This window comes from Larus michahellis, chromosome 8, assembly GCF_964199755.1.
Source record: "Larus michahellis chromosome 8, bLarMic1.1, whole genome shotgun sequence".
Taxonomy (NCBI): domain Eukaryota; kingdom Metazoa; phylum Chordata; class Aves; order Charadriiformes; family Laridae; genus Larus; species Larus michahellis.
The window spans coordinates 36146670-36164747 of record NC_133903.1 but is presented as its reverse complement, the minus strand read 5'-3'; the positions used below and the strand labels follow the sequence as shown (position 1 = coordinate 36164747).

Sequence of the window (18078 nt, the reverse complement as noted above, 5' to 3'; positions counted from 1 at the left end):
TCATTGTTTTCGTCTCTGAAATCCATGTTTTGTAAAAATGAGATATTAAAAAACATTGAGGGGTTTTGTGTATTAGAATCATAATGTTTATCTATAATATGGTATTATACCATATTATACCATATATGTGGTAGTGTATCATTACCTATGGTGTTCGGTTATTGTAAGACAATCCAAGAAGTGTTTCCTTACCTTTATTTTCATTGTTCTGTTCATTTTTAATGCTGATTATTTTCCACAGGAAGTTACTAAAGAGTTCTACTCTTCCAGGTAAGCTATCGCTTGTTTTTAAATATCTAGAATCAAGGTATTTTTACTGGAAAAAATGCAGGGGGAAATGCAACAAAATAAGTAGGATTAATTAGATGGTATCTTCTGCTCTGTTCACTGTGAATACAAATTTCTGTTCAGTTGAATTTATAACTTTTTCTAATTATTTCCCGCTAAGTGAATTTATAACTCTGTCTAGAAGCAAAAAAAACTGTCCTGAGGTGCCATTCAGTGATCATTCTTGAATGTCTGCTGCACGTTTGCATCCAAGAGTAGACATGACATTTTTAACTCTTGCTTGCAGTCTTCCATCATAGTTCTGACTGTAATTAGCCTTATTAATTTCATTAGTAATTTATAGCTCAGTAAAAATTGCTTATATGCTAAGCATATGTTTATATTTGCTGACATGAGGAATACGTTTTTAGATTTTTAAAAGTTCGTCTTTATTGTCAGTATATTTTAAATTTGATTTTAAATATATGAGCACAAATAGAAATCATATATTCAAACATTGTAGCAAAATTTTTAAGGTAGTCTTAGGATTTTTTATATATTGACTTTGATATTTGTGTGTGATTATGCTGGATACAATTCTAATATATGGTGTTTCCAGGCAGTTTGGAAACAGGTTATTTTTTTGGTATAACACTGCTGAACCATGGAATGCATCTTACATGACCTAATACAGTCTTTTTTTAATCCATAATGGGGTAAAATACTGTATTTTTTTCTCCTGTATGTGTAGATAATGTAACTAGAGTAATAAACTGGTTAAAATTAAGCACCGGCTGTATTAAGGATATGATATAAAACTGTTTGAGAGCTTTGTAAATGGAGAGGCTTTCCTTATGCATATTTTAACAGAAATAAAGCAATGTTTTAATTAACATACATTATTTCAGAATATAATTTTTGGCATAATTTTCTGTAAACTCCAGAGGGCTATTGTAAGATGTTTCTTAATGGTATCTTTTAACATACAGTTTACTGAATTTTGCCAGAAATTTAATTTTGACTGAGACGTGCTTCTTTTTTGACCACTGTATCATGACTTCTTGTGAATCGCGTTCCACTATTGTTCCTGTGACTGTCTGTCTGCACTCTTCTGGTCTGAAAACCCTCATCTCCGTGTTCAGGACTGCGGTTCCTGAACTGGAGGTGGTAGGGAGCATCTGGGTCTCAAGTACCAGCTTACCAAGTATGGTGTGCAATTGTCAAACTCAGTAATCCTTTGTAGAAGAGTTTTGCCACAAGTTGCCAGGAGGCAGAGGGTGATTCAGTAGGGTTTTTTTTTTTGCCCTGTTTTAAAGATTTCATTTTAATAGCAGTAGAATGTACTATACAATATATTCTCTAGAATACAACACAATCCATTGATTCATGTTACAATTTAGAAGCTGAGGTTTTGTATAGCTGTAATTTACAATATATCAAAGACCTGAACAGAGTTCACAAACACATTGCTATAGATGGTGGATAACATGTTTCCCTGTCCTTTCTAGATATAGATAGACAGACAGACAGACAGATAGATAATAAAATCAGGTCATTTCACCGGCTATGCACCAACAATTTTCAGGACTTTTCATTTCTGTCAGTTTCTTTTGTCAATTCCTCTCTGATCTTAGTGATCGCATGCAGCATGATTTAAACTGAAGTTTTTAGGCCACGAGGTGACAGAAATGAATTATTCATCAACTAACCAAAGGGGCATAGCTGGTACAGAGTACTGGGATGCAGGGGACAGCATTCTTCGAGTTTGGCTTGAAAGCAATCTGTAGGAGTCTTAACAGAAACCATTGAAACCATCATCTGTCTGTGCTGTAGAATCAATGGTTTCCCTTAGGGAAATGATAAGTACTCTGTCGATTTTCATTCTGCTTCCAAAAATATCTCCTACAGCTGGCAGGTAGTATTATGCGTTTACTTTCTATAGAAGGGTGAACAGTACAGGTGTTTAGATGTAACAGGCAATTTTTGTTTCTCTTCTTCAGCAGATCAAATGTTTGTCAGGAATTTATCTCTCAGTTAAATAATGACAGAGCGGATTATGTCTTACTTAATTAGGTAAGTGGAGTTTGATATTTGAAAATGTGTAGCTAGCTCTCCCATGGAGAGCTGTGTCTGAGGTGGTCAATGTCGTAGTACCAGATGTGGACAGATGTTGCTCCATTTAGTGCTGCCAGACAGCAGCAGTGAAGGAATTTAAACTATAAGCCACAGAATAATAAATAATAATAGTACATGTTTCTAAAAGATTCTCTCGCCTAACAAGGGGTAGGATGCCTTCGGAAAGCCGATCCCAGTTATCTCGTTACCTGCAGGCTGCGTCAAAAATCAGTGCCTGGCAAGGCCTGCACATGCGAAGTTGTTAAAGCCGTCATAAGTGAAGTTTAAAACTTGAGAGTAAGAAAGCAGAATGTCTCCGAGTTGGATTTTTAAGATGGATTATGTGTGTGGTTATGTACTTTGGCTCTAGAAATGTCTTTCGACATCTAGCAGGTATATCCAGTAAGAACTGCCTTGTTCTGCTCTTTCTCCAGGCCCCTCGCCCAGCTCGGGGCGGGAGGCGGCGGCTGGTATCGATCCCTCGGACCCGGCTGGACGAGGCAGCTCGTAGGACGGATGCTCGCGGAGGTAGGTGAGACACCGGAGGGCGTCGCAGGGCGGACAAGGCCGCGGTCCAGGTTCTGAAACGCGGGCGTTGCCTGGGCAGGGGAAGCGCAGTGCCTCAGAGTGCAGGTGCGCTTGGGCAGCGGCAGCACAGGACGGCGGCCACCGCCGCGCCCGGCCCGCTGGCAGCAGCCTCTTTTATTATTTTTTTAAAAAATGTATTTATTTTTTGTCCCACGCTAACCATTAATTTTCTGCAAGGCACCAAGAGGAAGCCCCGCCCGGGCCAAAAGCCTCCGGGCGGCGGGCGCGCGAGGGCCGTGCCGGGCGGTGCGTCCCGCACACGTGACCGGCCTCCGGCCAATGAGGGGATCGCGTGATGCGCGGCGGCGGCTGCGCGCGGGGGGTTGGCTGGCCAAGATGGCGCCGGGTGCGTGAGGGGTGGTGGCGGCCGCGCGGGGAGGGGAGGCGAAGGCCCGGCTGCTGGGGAGGGTCCGCTGCTGCCCCCGCTCCCCCCCGGGGCTGTAGGATGGTAAAATGAGCCAGGGGGGGAAGAAGAAGAAACGCGCCGTGAACCGCAGTATCATGCTGGCCAAGAAAATCATCATTAAGGACGGCGGGACGGTGAGGCCGGGCGGGGCTGGGGGCGGCTTTGGGGCGAGCTGGCGGCGGCGGAGCCCCGGGTCCCGCGGCGATGCGGGGGGCTGGCAGCGGTCGGGCAGGGGGCCCAGGCAGGTGTGACCGGGCCCGGTCCGGCGCGGGGGGCGCCGGTGGGCCCGCGGGCCTCGGGCGCCTTTGGCTGGCGGCGTGCGAGCGGGCCGTGCTCCGGCAGCGGCGGCGGGCCGAGCTCCGGCGAGGTTTGTTTGTTTTATGCTGCGGGTTGCTGCAGTGCCGGTCACTTCGTTCCGGCACCCCTGGCTGGTTTGCTGGAGGCAGTTGTCCGCGAAACACCTGTCAGCCTGTCCCGCCAGTTCAGGTCTTCTTCGTAAATGCTCTTTCTCAGTGTGGGCCGATTTTTAGGGCTCAGGAGCAAGTGTGCAAAACAGTGCTGTCTCAGGGAGTTAGGCATAGGTAACTGCAGATCACTTACGTTTGCCTGAGATCGTGTGGTACGTGTCTAAACCTAACTTTACATTGAAGATTATTTAAATGAAACGTGAAGGAAGAGCTGCACAATAGCCTGGGACGGTGCCGGCAGGCAGTTGGGCATTGTAAAGGGAAACAGGAAGCGCCGAGTGTGGTGAGGATGCAGTTCTGCTAGTGGTGCAAAGCCCGTCTGGGATGGATCGCCATCATAGCAGCCTTCCATCCGCTCTGTTTCCATAGTCTGAGAAAGAATAGGTCAGCAAGGGGGACAGACTCTTGCATCAGAGAAGTCCCGTAAAGGCTGTCCAGAAGTATTTTGCAGTTCCCTCCCACTATTTTGCTTCCTCTTAAATACATACACTTTAAAAAGAAAGGAAGCTGTTACGTGTTTGGGCTGCTGGAGCTTGGTTTTTCTAATTGATGAGTAGCTTTACTTCCAATGTATTATTGCCCTCGGATTTTTTCCACCATGTAACATCACGTAGCTTTGATGTGCACTCTTCTAAATACAGTATCATTATTTCAAAGAAAGAGACGTCTTGACAGACTAAATTGCTGGTGGCCCTTCAGTTTGTCTTTTGGGGACAATAATGGGAAAGAGGGAGGTGTCAGAGTCACTGTAGTTGTTCATCGAACTGGTGACCAACTGTCTGGATTGCTTAGTGGTAAGAAGCAAAACTAATTCCAGTGATGGATGTTGGTGTTTTGCAGGACATGTTTTCCTGCTCTTTATAAAGATAGAAATGTATGAGATTACCTTGTACAAACGCTGAACACAAATATTTTAGAATGAATAATAAAAGCAGAGTAAATGTTGTTTCTTATGGGACATGGTGCTTCAGAATTTCTCCCTGGAGCAATCATTGATTACAATATATTTCCAAGTGTCCTTTGTCTCTCAACTTTAACTTTCTTTTGCCAAGAGAGGAGAAAGGATATTATAGTAACTGCATTCAGTGATACTTACGGTGCTGCATTCAGTGTCTCCTGCCAGTTTCAGAAGCTGAGCGCAAACTTGTATGAGTTCTGTATGACTTTCAGTTGTTTTTAGAACAGTGGAAAAATGGGCTATAAACATTAGATGAAGGTATGTGTTTTAATGTTTGCTGAAATGTTTCATTAGCCTTCTGTGCTCAGTCGTCTTAGTTTCTTTGCTTAACCAACGTGCTACGTGACGTTATGGAAACAATTATATGAAAATGGCCCACGTCTTGAATGGCTCCAACTAGCAAACCAGTAATTAATCAAGCATCTAATTTTGCAGTTTCCAGCCTTATTGGTTTATTTTGAAACTGTTCGACATTAAAAAAAAAACCTGTGTGACTCTCTTTGCCAGCAAGAATATACAGCTGTTGAATGAGGCAGTGTCACAGGCAAAAAGAGTTGACGGATGTGGAACTTGAGTTTATTTTATTGTCACTTCTAATCACTGATTATGATATGGAAAGGAAAAAAAAAAAAAAACAAGCAAAAGGGAAAACCTACCCATTGCCTCTGCAATGGCTCTCCTCCTGCCACAGGTTACGCTGGGTCCCCTTGGCGAGGCGGTGGGTGGTGCAGGAGGTTGGGTTGGTGCCTGGTGGTATTTTTGTAGTGTTCTCTTTGCAGCTTAGTAGCTGTATCACAGAAAAAAACGCGTGATGGTATGTGTACTCAATTGCGTGTTGTCAGATCCGGCAAAGGAGAGGCAGTAACACCAGTGAAGTGGTTTCAACACTGTTGTTCATTTTCCCTTCCTTTGTGACCAGTTTGAATTAATATTCTGTAAGATCGTGCATTTTTGAAGCAGTCATGAAATGAATTAGGAGGGACACCCCTGGGCAATGCTGGAGAGAATTAGAGCTTAGTGCTTTATTTGGTGCCTTTTCCTTTCCAGCAGAGGAGCAAGAGCTGTGATCTTACCTGATACTTTTGTTGCTTTGATGGTTGTTCTGTTATTGTCAGATGCGTGTTCTTAGAGTTGCCTGGTATAATCGCTTTTTATCACAGGCATGACTGATAGTGCAAAGTGTTTGGTTAAAGACATTTTCTCTGTAACTAGAGAAAGGTGCGTTCATTCTTACAGTACTGTTCTGTGCCATAGATTTTGCCAAACATAAACAACCTCTGCTCCGTCTACGTGGCTGCAGAGAAGGGTTGCTATTACTCTGATTGGAACATCTCAGTTCCAGGTTGTTCACACAAAGGCTCCGTATCTTTTATCTCCAGGTATAAGGCCTTCTGATTTGGTTGCACTTAGGTTATCACATTACATTACACTACATTAGCCAATTTGTAAAGCTCAGTGGGGCAGGTTTTTAGAGTAAGACAGGGCTGAACACCCAACACCTGCGCTGTACGTATTGGGGTAGGAAGGTACATCAGACTAGTACTTAGGACTTATGGACTGAATGCACATAATATATCTTACTGCACTGTAATATAACCACCTATTAATCTGTCTCCCTCTTTCATCCACCTCAGGAGTATTTTTGCTACTTCATAGTTTAAAAATAGCTATAGAGGCGGTGATCTAAATGTGACTAAATTACAGCCTTTTTTATAGATAAGAACAAGTAACAGTACCTGTGATAAGCAAGCATGAGCAAGAAGAAAGCAAGGAAGTGTAACCCTAGTGAACTAAATGTCACTTGTGTTTGTTTCTGCCAATGTAATGGAAACATCTGATCCGGTTGCTTACAGCTGGATGACATGGCAGAGGGCAGCAGTCACCCGCTTCTATGTCTCTAAAATCACCAACAGTTTAGCTCTGCAGAACAGCCACTGGTTTCATTCTGCTGTTTTGGGTTGTGCGTGTGATCTTCAGGTAGCTGCCCACAATGGGACAAGAGCAGCATAGAGACTGTTGAGCTTGCATTTGCTGTATGTGAACAGAGTGGAGGTGCTTGTAACCGCTGGTGCTTGAGGGGACAGGGGTGGTTCCTGACTCTTGCCTCGCCGGGTGTAGTACCTTGGAGGAGTCACGGGCCAGTAACTTGACAGACATCTGGGGACTATGAGAACGAACCTGATTTTCTGTATCAGACTGGGGCAAACAGCTAAGGTTGTTACTTACCATTTGTGCAGAGCTGGATAAATTTTTAACCCAAAACTAAAATAAGGGTTGTGGGTGGAAAGTGAAAGGAATTGTGGGAAGTGAATATAATTATAGCCACTTTCTGTACCTATAAAGACTGGTAATTTACCTCTGTAAGAGAATAGTATGAAAAAATAGCAGAAATATCTGTATGGTCTGCCCGTATTTACTGAAGAGAATTTAGGAAAGAAAAATGGCACAGTGCTAAGTTACTTTTGTAGCTCACCTTTTACATATTGTTATGGTTACTTTTGATAGTTATGATCTTGTCTAACGATAGGGGTGAGTGGCCAGTGTGGTTTTCTGTATTTATTTCCTACAGTTGTTCAAAAGGCTTATTTTTTTCCCCGTACTGGAAATATTGGAATCTGGAAAGAAAAGCTACGTATGGCTTGCATAAATCTTGTAATAAAAGAAAGATTCTAGTATTACCTAACTGGAACTTAAAATAGTGTAGTACTTGAGGTTGCAGGGCACCTCTGAAGACCTCTAATCCAACTACCCTCTCTCTTCCCCCAAAAAGGGTCAACTGGAGCAGTTTGCTCAGGGCTGTGTCCAGTCAGGTTTGGGGGATGCGGATTCCACAACCTCGCTGGGTAGCCTGTTCACAGGGGTTTGTTTTGTTCGAGGTTTAAGCAGAATTTCCTGTCACTGACACCTCTGAGAATAGTCTGGCTGTGTTGTCTTTACTCCCATCAGATATTTGTACACATTGATAAGATCCCCCTCAGTCTTCTTGAGAAGCAGCTGTGGACCTTAGCATGCCTGTGTTTGCTCAGTATAAATGCCAGGTCTAATCAAATCAGTGCCCCTCTGTTACTAACTCACCTTCACACAAAGCTGGGAAAGTAGATGTTAAGGCAGCGCTTGTAAGCTTAAAGAATGCCTATGAGATTTCTGATGAGTTATTCATACTACCTTCATATGAAAATAATTAGTGCACTGTTTCCTCAGTTTGCAAATGATGAACTGTGGCATGTTGTTTGACAGGGTAGCATTTACAGAGTATATGAGATGAGCAGGTTGTCCCGCCCATGCTGCTTCTGATTATGATAAATCACTGAAGAATTTGAAGTTACTTATTTCCAGTCTTACCCAGATCTCTTCCTAAATTTGAAGCGCATTGTAGCCAATAGGCCTGCTGTCAGTATTTGGGAAGGGATCAGTGCTGTTCCTGAGATTCACTTCTGATGTTCATTGTTTCAGTTTTTCTTTCCTAATTAGGACTATTAAAGTTTTGTACGTAGCCATGGTGCCTTTTAGTAACAGAAGTACTATAAAGCTGATTGACAGACCAGGTAATTCGACTTTAAGATAGCTGAGTGTGAATGCTACCATGTTTTGAAATTATGAAAACTTGATTTCCATGCAGCATTCTGTGGACTTAAGTATTTTTCTCAAGGAAAAGGAACTAGTTTTCTGAAGAAGTGTATGTTTTTGCTTTCAGTAGTATCCTTGTTTCCCAGACTGGCCGTATTAGTGGTTTATTTTTTGATTTGAGATGGGATCACACTTTGTATTCTGCAGAGGATTAAGACACTTCAGGATGTTAGCAGCAAAGGGTTAAAAAAGGAATTTCACTCAGTACCAGTTAGCCTGAATAACTGTATTCCAGTGTTTTGAGTCCTGTTTAATTTCTTAATCCTTCTGTTCATAGTGTTCAGATGCATTTCTCGTGACTGTGATAGATTGTTAGATATTTTAATCACTGTTTTTTCTCTGATTTTAGCCTCAAGGAATAGGTTCACCCAGTGTCTACCATGCTGTTATAGTGATCTTCTTGGAGTTTTTTGCATGGGGACTCTTGACAGCGCCCACTCTGGTGGTAAGTGATGCGCTTAAGCTTTTTCGTGCTGCATGGGAGATGGGCAATTACTGCAAAGGCACTGAGTGTCTTCTGAGAAAAACTATATATCATTGAGCTGCTCTGTTGTGCAAGTGAAAAGTTTTGTATTTTTACACGTAATCATGAATTTAAAATTATTTTGTTAAAGCAATGCAATGCTGCAGCATAGCTGTTTATGTACAAGTCTCGTAATGCTCAGGCTTACATGTAAATATTTTCTGACTTGAAACCAGTAAGACAGTAATGAAATTACCTTTCCTTTCAAGATGCAACAGAAAGTTGGCACATTACAAATGTAAGGACAGAAACACACTTGAAGTTTGGTAAAATTATGCAAACGTGTGTGTGTAGGTAGGGCGATCTTTGCTGACCTGGCTTTAAATGGAAGCTTCAGAGCACAGACCCTGTTACACCAGTCAAAGCTTCCCTATGATTAGCGAGACAGTCATTCCAGTATGTTTGTAACAAATTATTTTCTAAGGTAGTTGGTTGCTTTCCATTTCGATTTAATCTTTGAGAGTGACACATGCTTACAAGTTAAAAGGAAGTGAAGGCTTAAAGGTCTTCAAGCAAACTCCACCTAAAATGCCGTCTTGGTGCGTCTCCATACTCTGATGTTAACCATAAGCAGTGTCTTGGATATAAACTGCATGTCGGTTGCTGAATGGAATCCATCTCACATAACACAAGTCAGAGTGAGACAGGTGCCTATTTTAACCTGCATACTTAGGGTCTGGTCACCAGATTGAGAGGTGCTCCAGAATGACAGTGTCGCTCCACTCTCTCCCCAGCCCCCTGCAAGTGACACAGTAACATGTGGAGAGTCTGGTCTGAGATCATTTTCTAGGTTCTCTGTGGTCTATTTAGATTTCAGACACTGAAGTTGGATGACATGAATCCTTCCCACAGTGTTGAGAGAACTGAGGCCTCTATCAAGTAAAGCTAAAATCTCAAAGTACCTTCCACGTGAATTAAAGATTAAATAGATCATTTGTGGTGTATCTTTTTTTTTTAGTTTCTCAGTATTCTATGAAAGTATAAAACTGTGTGTGTCACTGTAGAAGTTGAATGCATCATGAGCAATATTTGTAGTTCATATTATGTAAATGACAGTGTTTGTTTTTCTTCTCCAGGTTTTGCATGAAACCTTCCCAAAACATACATTTCTAATGAATGGTCTAATTCAAGGAGTAAAGGTAAGGTGACAAAAGTTAATCACAAGCACAATTTAAAGTGAATGGTGGGAGGAATATAGAAATGGCTGCCAATTGAGAGAAACATTCAAGACGTTTTTCAATGTAGCTTTCATGGTATAAATAAAACAGGGGAATAAATTATTGCTAAAAAGGCAAATATGCATCATTTTACTTTTAGTAAGATGTTGCTTAGTCTGTACATGCTGTTTGGGTTCATCAAATCAAAAGGTAGTTGACTAATCCCAAATGACGCACATGGTGTTACAATTTCAGAATTTTTTACTCGGAGCTTGTAGCTCCAGTAGGGTATTTTCAATTACTTGCATTTATGTGAATTCTAAATATATAAAACTATAAAACACTGTTCATAACACTGCTAGCATGACCAGATCATTTGCATTTTGAATTTTATGTAGCTCTGAGGTAATAAATCTCAAATTTTATGTAACCAGAATGGGACAGAAGATCAGTAATGCTTGACCATACTGCCTTTGATGCATTGCGCTGTAGTCATCAACTTTAATAAAAACAGGGCCCAGCCTGCTCTCAGATTGCGGTACGGTCGGCTGTCACAATTCTAACCACTTAGTTCTAACTTGAAATGTTTTGTTTCATTTAGGGCTTATTATCGTTCCTCAGTGCCCCGCTCATAGGTGCCCTGTCCGATGTGTGGGGACGAAAGTCCTTCTTGCTGCTAACAGTGTTTTTCACCTGTGCACCAATACCACTAATGAAGATCAGCCCTTGGTTAGTAAATTTTTTCAGACTAGATTTGCTGTTTCTTGTCAAGGTTGCTGTACAATGCTTATGTTTGTAGCATTGATAAAATGCTGTTTGTGCTCCAGGGAAGGTCGAGGCTTTTGTACTACTTCAGTGCAAAGTTGGGAGAACAGAGTCAAACTGAAGTAGCTGCCACGAGGCCCAAACGCCTTGGTCAGAATTCTGAGAGCCGCTGGGTTTGAGCTCTGTGCTGTAGGCCCCACTTCCCACTGCAGCACATTCGCAAAAGACATGAGAATGCAATCCAGTAAACTGCGCAGGTCTTTACTGTGGCTGTATTACTCAAATACTAACCAACTATGCAGAAATTAAAACCTACCTAGTGATAGCTAGTGCATGAAGTAACCCTTTGTAACCTAAAATATTGCTGCGATTTTATACTGTTGTTTCTCAAGTTTTAAAATCCACCAACTTTCACGCTGTGTGCAAGTTAGTAAGTTCTTAACTGGCACGTACGTTCTCCGGTAGTGCATGAGTCAGGCTCTCAGTGCTGTTGGACTCCCCGCGCGCTGTGCCTGAGGGTGTAGCTGAACTAACACAGGCGGCACTGACGCAGGGCAGAGCCAGCGGTTCAGGTAGCTCCCAGGGCCTTTTCAGTTTTCTCTCCCGTCACACAGACTTCGTGGTTTCTTCATCCCTTTTCGGGGAAGTAGCTTGTTTCTTAGTGTAGATTAATGTTTGGAATGATGAGTGCTAGTGTCTGCAGTATAAAGATAAGGCTTATGTTGAGACCTCTCAGTGACCAGATTCCCAAGTTCCTAATTTGCTTTCAGTCATAGGCATCCAGTCTAAATTAATCTAACACCTCATTTCTTAGAAGTACTTAATCACAACAGCTTTTTGTAGATGTTACAAAATTATGCTGTTTATCTTTGTACTCGGTGTGCTAAGGAGGAATTACACAACTGTATTGAGACACATTCACATTGGCTTTATCCAAGTTTATCTTAATATTTGTCAGGAAAAGTTGGACAAGATGATTTACTGTTGAACTGTACTTGGATAGTAAATAGAGACTTCTTGTTTCTATTTAGCTGTTCTAATTTTTTTAATGTTCTTAGGTGGTACTTCGCCGTTATCTCTGTCTCTGGAGTTTTTGCAGTGACGTTTTCTGTGGTTTTTGCATATGTAGCAGACATAACCCAAGAACATGAAAGAAGCATGGCTTATGGTTTGGTATGTATCTCTTTTCGGCTCTGTTCCTGTGGTACTCAGTACTAAACACTTCAGTAGGTCAAGCTTTTCAAAATTTATTTTTGTTTCTTCTCTGGCAATTTGCTTTTAGTTTGGAGTAGAGTTTTTCTGTTTAATTGTTCCTGTCATCCAGTCCTGTCTGTCTTGAATACTCTGCTTCTAACTTAAACAAAATACGACCATGTTAAAAGCTGTCTTTCAGATATCTGTCTGAACGGTTATTGTCGGTGTTAATGATGTAACGTGAGGGGCTTTAGTTACTCCTCCATTGTTTCTCACACCAGTACTACTCTGTCATCTTTTCAAAAATCTAACCTTTTGATCCTGGATAATTTTGGAGCTGCCACTGTATGATATCTTGACTACTCCTGCTCGTGTCTCCAGTCACGCTGCTGCACTTCAGTTCAGAACTGAAGTAGCTGAGTCGCTTTTCTCTCTGAGTTCTTACAACGCGCCCCCGTTTCTCCATTGCCTCCTGATAACCTGCCAGATCTCGGGAGCCTTCGCAGCCCTGTGTATTATGGATTAGCAGAATTATTTGTTGCATTCAAGTTACAGAATCCATTGTCATATTCATCAGGAAGAGCCGAACGCAATAGATACATAACTAAACAGTTTCTTTCTGCCTGTAACATCAGGAATTGGGATCTGTTGAGAAGGTTCCTTCAGTTTTAAAGTTAACACCTTCCACAAGAAGGCCAGCTGGTTCACTGAGAACTACTTTCTGAAGACCAGTTGTACTGAGTTGGATTAACCAGCAGATTAAATTTAATAAGCCCTTGATACATCTGATTTTTTTCTTAACAGGAATCGCATATTTCACTAATATGAAGATTAAATACAGCCCATCACTTCCCAGAGATATCAGCATACTGTATAGTTAATTAAACCTAATTATGTCAGTACATGCAAGAGAGCTGTGAGCCTCACATTGCTGTCCAGTTATCAAAAAAAAATAATTGTTTTTCTTGAAAACTTTTGGCTGTCTGAAATACACGGCTGCTACCACATAGTCATGGGAAAAAGGTTACTTTTAATCACTACCTGATTAAAACGGTTGGGCTTCTGAAAATGAGGAAAAGTGGGTGATAGTAATGTTGACTTCTTTCATTGAAAATCTTACCAGCTGTTATTTGTTCTAGGTTTCGGCAACTTTTGCGGCAAGTTTAGTTACCAGCCCCGCTATTGGTGCCTACCTTGGTCGAGTCTACGGAGACAGCTTGGTCGTGGTCCTGGCTACAGCAATCGCCTTGTTAGACATTTGTTTTATTCTTGTTGCTGTACCAGAATCGCTGCCAGAGAAGATGAGGCCAGCATCCTGGGGAGCACCCATTTCGTGGGAACAGGCTGACCCTTTTGCAGTAAGATATTTAAATATGGGATATTTTGTTACTTGTAAAATTTGAGGGAAAAGACTGACATTTACTACATTTCAAGCTGGAAAAACAAAGCCTGTATTTTTTCAGGTTTAACCTTGAGTTACTGCTTGTGCTTTTGCCAGTGATCTTGCTAAACATGTAGGAATGTTTTGGGAGTGCCCCATAACAGCTTTGAAGCTATTAACTGACGTGCTTCTCAGATTCTTGCTAGGTACGCTTTTCTGAGTATGAAGATTAAATGTTTTACTCTTTTCTCGCCGTAGTCACTGAAGAAAGTCGGCCAGGACTCAATTGTGCTGCTAATCTGCATAACAGTCTTTCTTTCCTACCTCCCAGAGGCAGGTCAATATTCCAGCTTCTTCCTATACCTCAGACAGGTAAATTAACATTTTGATACGGATGTGAGCAAAAGTAAACTTTTAGGAAAAGTTTTCAGTATTGCTGAATTAATACAGAAAGTATAGATAACTAGTGTAACTTAAAAGTTTCCAGCAGCTGACTGAAGTCCTTTTGCTGTTCCGTTTTTCTATTTAGAGAGAGAGAGAAGGATAAATGAGTTATAAACCAATTTATTGTATTTTGTAATTATTTGCACTGTTCTTGGACTACAAGGTTCACCATGTTAAACTGTTGGGGTTTTTTATTATTTGAGGGAACCATTTACTTATTTTCTTCTTATTCCCCTTTATTTTTGTACACTTTCTTGATTTATTTAAAACAAAACCAAAACAACAACTTCTTTCTAAGTTAGGGAGGAGTTGAGCAATATCGGTCTCCTGCATTGTGTGTTCCCCCACTGATGTTTCTGACATCGTGACACACGGTTTACAGTTAATAATCACATTGTGGTTTTTTTAATACAGATAATGGGATTTTCATCGGAAAGTGTTGCAGCATTTATAGCAGTCCTTGGGATTCTGTCCATTATCGCACAGGTGAGTTACTGCTCTGGGTCTCATCGATTCGGTAACTTTGGAAGAGCTGAGCACAGCGGAGAACTTCATAACACGGCGCTTCCAGAAACGTGACTCACCGTTTCTGTAGCTGTTTCTCCAAGTCCCTAACAATTGATTAACACTCTTACCTTAACCGAGATCAAAAAACAGCTCACCAACAGGGGGTGGTTCATCAATATCCAAAGTGCATTGTGTTGGGAAAACTAAAGGCTTCGTGCATCAAGGGAGATTGACAGTTTGTTCATATAACTTGCTAGATGATTGCTGTGGTTTTGGCAGAGGTTCCTGAATACTTGGCAAATTAATGCTTTTGGGTAATTTTACTTGGCTTTCTAAAATTAATTTATTTATTTGCATGTATTTAACATTTAGAATAAAAAATTCTGATAGTTCTTGTTTGTTTATTTTTTTTATCCGGATATATTTAACATTTAGAATAAAAGGTTATTTTTCTTTGATTCCTTTTTTTTTCATTTTTTCTCCCTCTCTGCCAGACAATAGTTTTGAGTTTACTGATGCGGTCCATTGGAAATAAAAATACTATCCTACTGGGCCTAGGATTTCAAATACTACAACTTGCGTGGTACGGCTTTGGATCAGAGCCATGGTATGTAAATGCTACTTTAATATCTGAATGATACGGTGTTTGTCTGCATTTTATCCTTTATCCAAGGGAGACACTGAAGTGCGTGTACATGTGTATACATACGCTCCAGAGCAGTTACTTTGAGCGTGTTTTTTGCAGGATGATGTGGGCAGCGGGCGCTGTTGCAGCCATGTCCAGTATAACTTTCCCAGCTGTGAGCGCACTGGTTTCCCGAACGGCCGACGCTGACCAACAGGGTAGGTTTTGCCCTAATACTTTGAATTCTAGTCAAAGCATAGCGCAGAGGCAGCCACTGCAGGGAGTCGGCCTCAGCCTTTGGCACCGGGCAGCCCGTATGCGTGAGCGTGGGTCACACAATGTTAAAATCCAAGTTACTTGGAAGTCGCAATACATGCATAGGACGTTTTCTGGCACAGGGGGAAAACATTCAACAGGTCCCCAACAGCAGCAAAATTAATATGCTGATTATTTTCCTCACTTTTGACAAAAGTTTGCTTAGTTGTCCGGGTTGCGTACAGGGCGCACTCTCCCGTGAGCCAGCGATAGCAAGGCTGCTGTTACATGCAGGTCTCTGAATGAGCCCAGCGTGGGAAGCACCGCTCTCTGCCTACAGGCAGCTGGAAATAAAACTTGGCTATACTGTAATGACAGGTTTTTGCACCCCTTGTTAATTGCTACCCATAGCGCAACACTGGTTAGAGAAACTTTCCTGCTTGCATCGGTTTCAAGGTGAAGTGAATAAAGCCTTACTGAGCTGTTCATAATCCATTAAAGATAGTTAATTCTGTACGTATTAATATAGGTAACAGTCTGTTTTACTTTTCCCAGGTGTGGTTCAAGGGATGATAACAGGAATTCGAGGACTCTGTAATGGTCTGGGACCAGCACTTTATGGTTTTATATTCTATATATTTCATGTTGAACTGAATGAACTCCCCATGCCTGAATCGCCATCAGGAGGTAGCGTGGTCACACAATACCACTTACAACAGGTTTGCTGCTTTCACTTACTCATTCCAAACCACAGAAATTAGGAAGGGATCATGTGCCCACCCATTCTTCGGGGTGATGCTGTATTACATTTTGTTACACTGTAACTGCAAAGGAAGCCTGTAAAAAGAGGTTCTGAAATCACTCTTGGGGAGGGCTGTTGATCTGTTTGGTTTTAACTAGACGTTATGGTTTAGTTTAACTTGTGAAGAGATACAGCTGATAGTAATTAGACAACTGATGACCCTTGTAAAGAGAACAGATTGAGGGAAGGATGGACTAGTAACTACAGCAGCCCACTCTTCTCTTGTCTCCCTGACATTGTTTTTACCTTTCACATGTTGTACTGTTTTGTTTTATTGTCGTTTAGTCTTTTAACCAAGCTCGCTGCATTTTTGTGGTTCCTACTAGATATTAATTTGTTGAGGAAACTCAGCAGCAAGAACTTGCATGAGATAAAGAAGTTTGGCAGGCATTGCTAAGAACCGTACGCTCCCTCTCCTCAGACTTGGGATGGAACACTTTCCACATGGGGACAAATACTGTATTGACTCCTGTAGCAAGAAAAAGTTCTTCCCATGCTTGAAATTTGTGTAATTAGCAATTGTAGTCTGTTACTGTGTGCCTAAGGGTTCATTAATACTTAGTTGTTGTTTGTTACTGTTTTCAGAATTCCATAATTCCTGGACCCCCATTCTTATTTGGAGCGTGCTCTGTGCTGTTGGCGCTACTTGTTGCCTTGTTTATCCCTGAACACACCAACCTGAACGTACGATCCAGCAACTGGAAGAAACACTGTGGCAGCCATGGCCATCCCCACAGCCCACAAGCTCCAGGTGAAGCTAAGGAACCCCTATTGCAAGACACAAATGTATGACAAAAATCTAGAAAGATCTTTTAGACTTTTTTTTTCATCAGCAGTTTGGGATACACATTCCAGTTCCATCAAAAATGTCATTTCTTAAGGTAATCTTAAGAAGTATCTTTCTGCATGAAGTTTGTAGGAATTAAAACAACAAAAAGGATGTTTCTCCAAAGATGTTGCCATTGAATGAATAATTTGCTTTTAAAAACAAACTGTTACGTACTCATCTCTTGCCATGAAATACTGTTACTACTAAACTTTACATTCTAGTTCAGAGACAAGAAAGAATGGCGTCACGGCATGAGCATGTGTCCTTCTGTTTCCTTACGGTGGTGAGCTTTAACTCCAGTCACGCTGAGTCTCAGTGGGGCCCACTCGTTTTAACCGTGTAAAATCTTGGGTCAGACGATTCAAAGCCTTAATGTAAATGTACTCAAGTAGGGAGAAGGTGAATTGGTATCTTTATTTTAAAAGTCATATGGCAGATGTTTTTTTTTAAGTTTGTACTAATATAAAAATCACATGAGCACGCTTGCTGAACAGTAAAAGTTATTTTTATGTAAGTGCATTTACTCTTTCTATTTTTGAATAAACGGTAGTATCAAACACTTATTTAAATACTAAGTGGGTGTTTTGAGCCTACAAGTTTTAATACTGGCTCTAAAACTCTGCTTTCTAAGTACCGTTTATTATACCACTATACTTCGGATGTTTGCGTAATCATAAAGGACCTCAAAACTTGAATACACAGACTGAAATATAAGCTGATAGCCTTGAATATGTCCGTGTGCTATATAGTGGCCTTTGAGGACTGTCACAATAACCCTTTTGCATTACAGAGCTAATGTTTTAGTCCTAAATTTTCAGGACCCTTAGTACAGAAGAGAGCTTTATACAATTACTGATGTGAATTTCTCGAAAAGTGTATATTTTTGTGTCCAGTTGTATTATTTAAGTGTTCCTTTGTATAAATTTGTGTATAAAGTACTGTATAGGTTTAAAATGTTTTCATCTTGTGGTTATTGCTTAATGCTTTTTTACCTTTGAACATTCACCATGGTTGACCAAGAGCAGGAAAAAAATAAATATGTAAATATACTGTTAATAAAGTTAAATATTTTAATGAATTTTTAAATAATTGTTAATGTCTCTTAAGACCTTAATTGAAGTTTCTGCCTCCCCTGGGCTGCAGTGGTGTGGGGCTTCCTGGGCCCGCT

The 18078-nt window shown here is 41.1% G+C and overlaps 1 protein-coding gene across 2 annotated transcripts; it reads left to right on the top strand.

Moving 5' to 3' along the window:
* The first annotated feature begins 209 nt into the window (after positions 1 to 209).
* MFSD14A (major facilitator superfamily domain containing 14A) lies at positions 210 to 17999 on the top strand. Of its 2 annotated transcripts, XM_074597033.1 has the most exons (14): positions 210 to 270; positions 2268 to 2340; positions 2817 to 2910; positions 8778 to 8873; positions 10028 to 10090; positions 10710 to 10837; positions 11932 to 12046; positions 13207 to 13425; positions 13707 to 13820; positions 14307 to 14378; positions 14894 to 15006; positions 15145 to 15242; positions 15835 to 15998; positions 16667 to 17999. In XM_074597033.1, exons 2-14 carry the CDS (start codon positions 2309 to 2311, stop codon positions 16871 to 16873), a joined length of 1515 nt encoding a protein of 504 aa, XP_074453134.1. In that variant the 5' UTR covers positions 210 to 270; positions 2268 to 2308; the 3' UTR covers positions 16874 to 17999. The 2 variants fall into 2 exon arrangements, with proteins under 2 accessions (XP_074453134.1, XP_074453135.1); XM_074597034.1 differs by lacking the exons at positions 210 to 270; positions 2268 to 2340; positions 2817 to 2910 and adding an exon at positions 3278 to 3510.
* Positions 18000 to 18078: the final 79 nt, after the last annotated feature.

Coding starts and splice junctions, on each gene's coding strand:
- MFSD14A (XM_074597033.1), top strand. CDS start 2,309: ATGACAGAGCGGATTATGTCTTACTTAATTAG. Junction 2,341..2,816: donor ATTATGTCTTACTTAATTAG/GTAAGTGGAGTT, acceptor CTCTTTCTCCAG/GCCCCTCGCCCAGCTCGGGG. Junction 13,426..13,706: donor AACAGGCTGACCCTTTTGCA/GTAAGATATTTA, acceptor TTCTCGCCGTAG/TCACTGAAGAAAGTCGGCCA.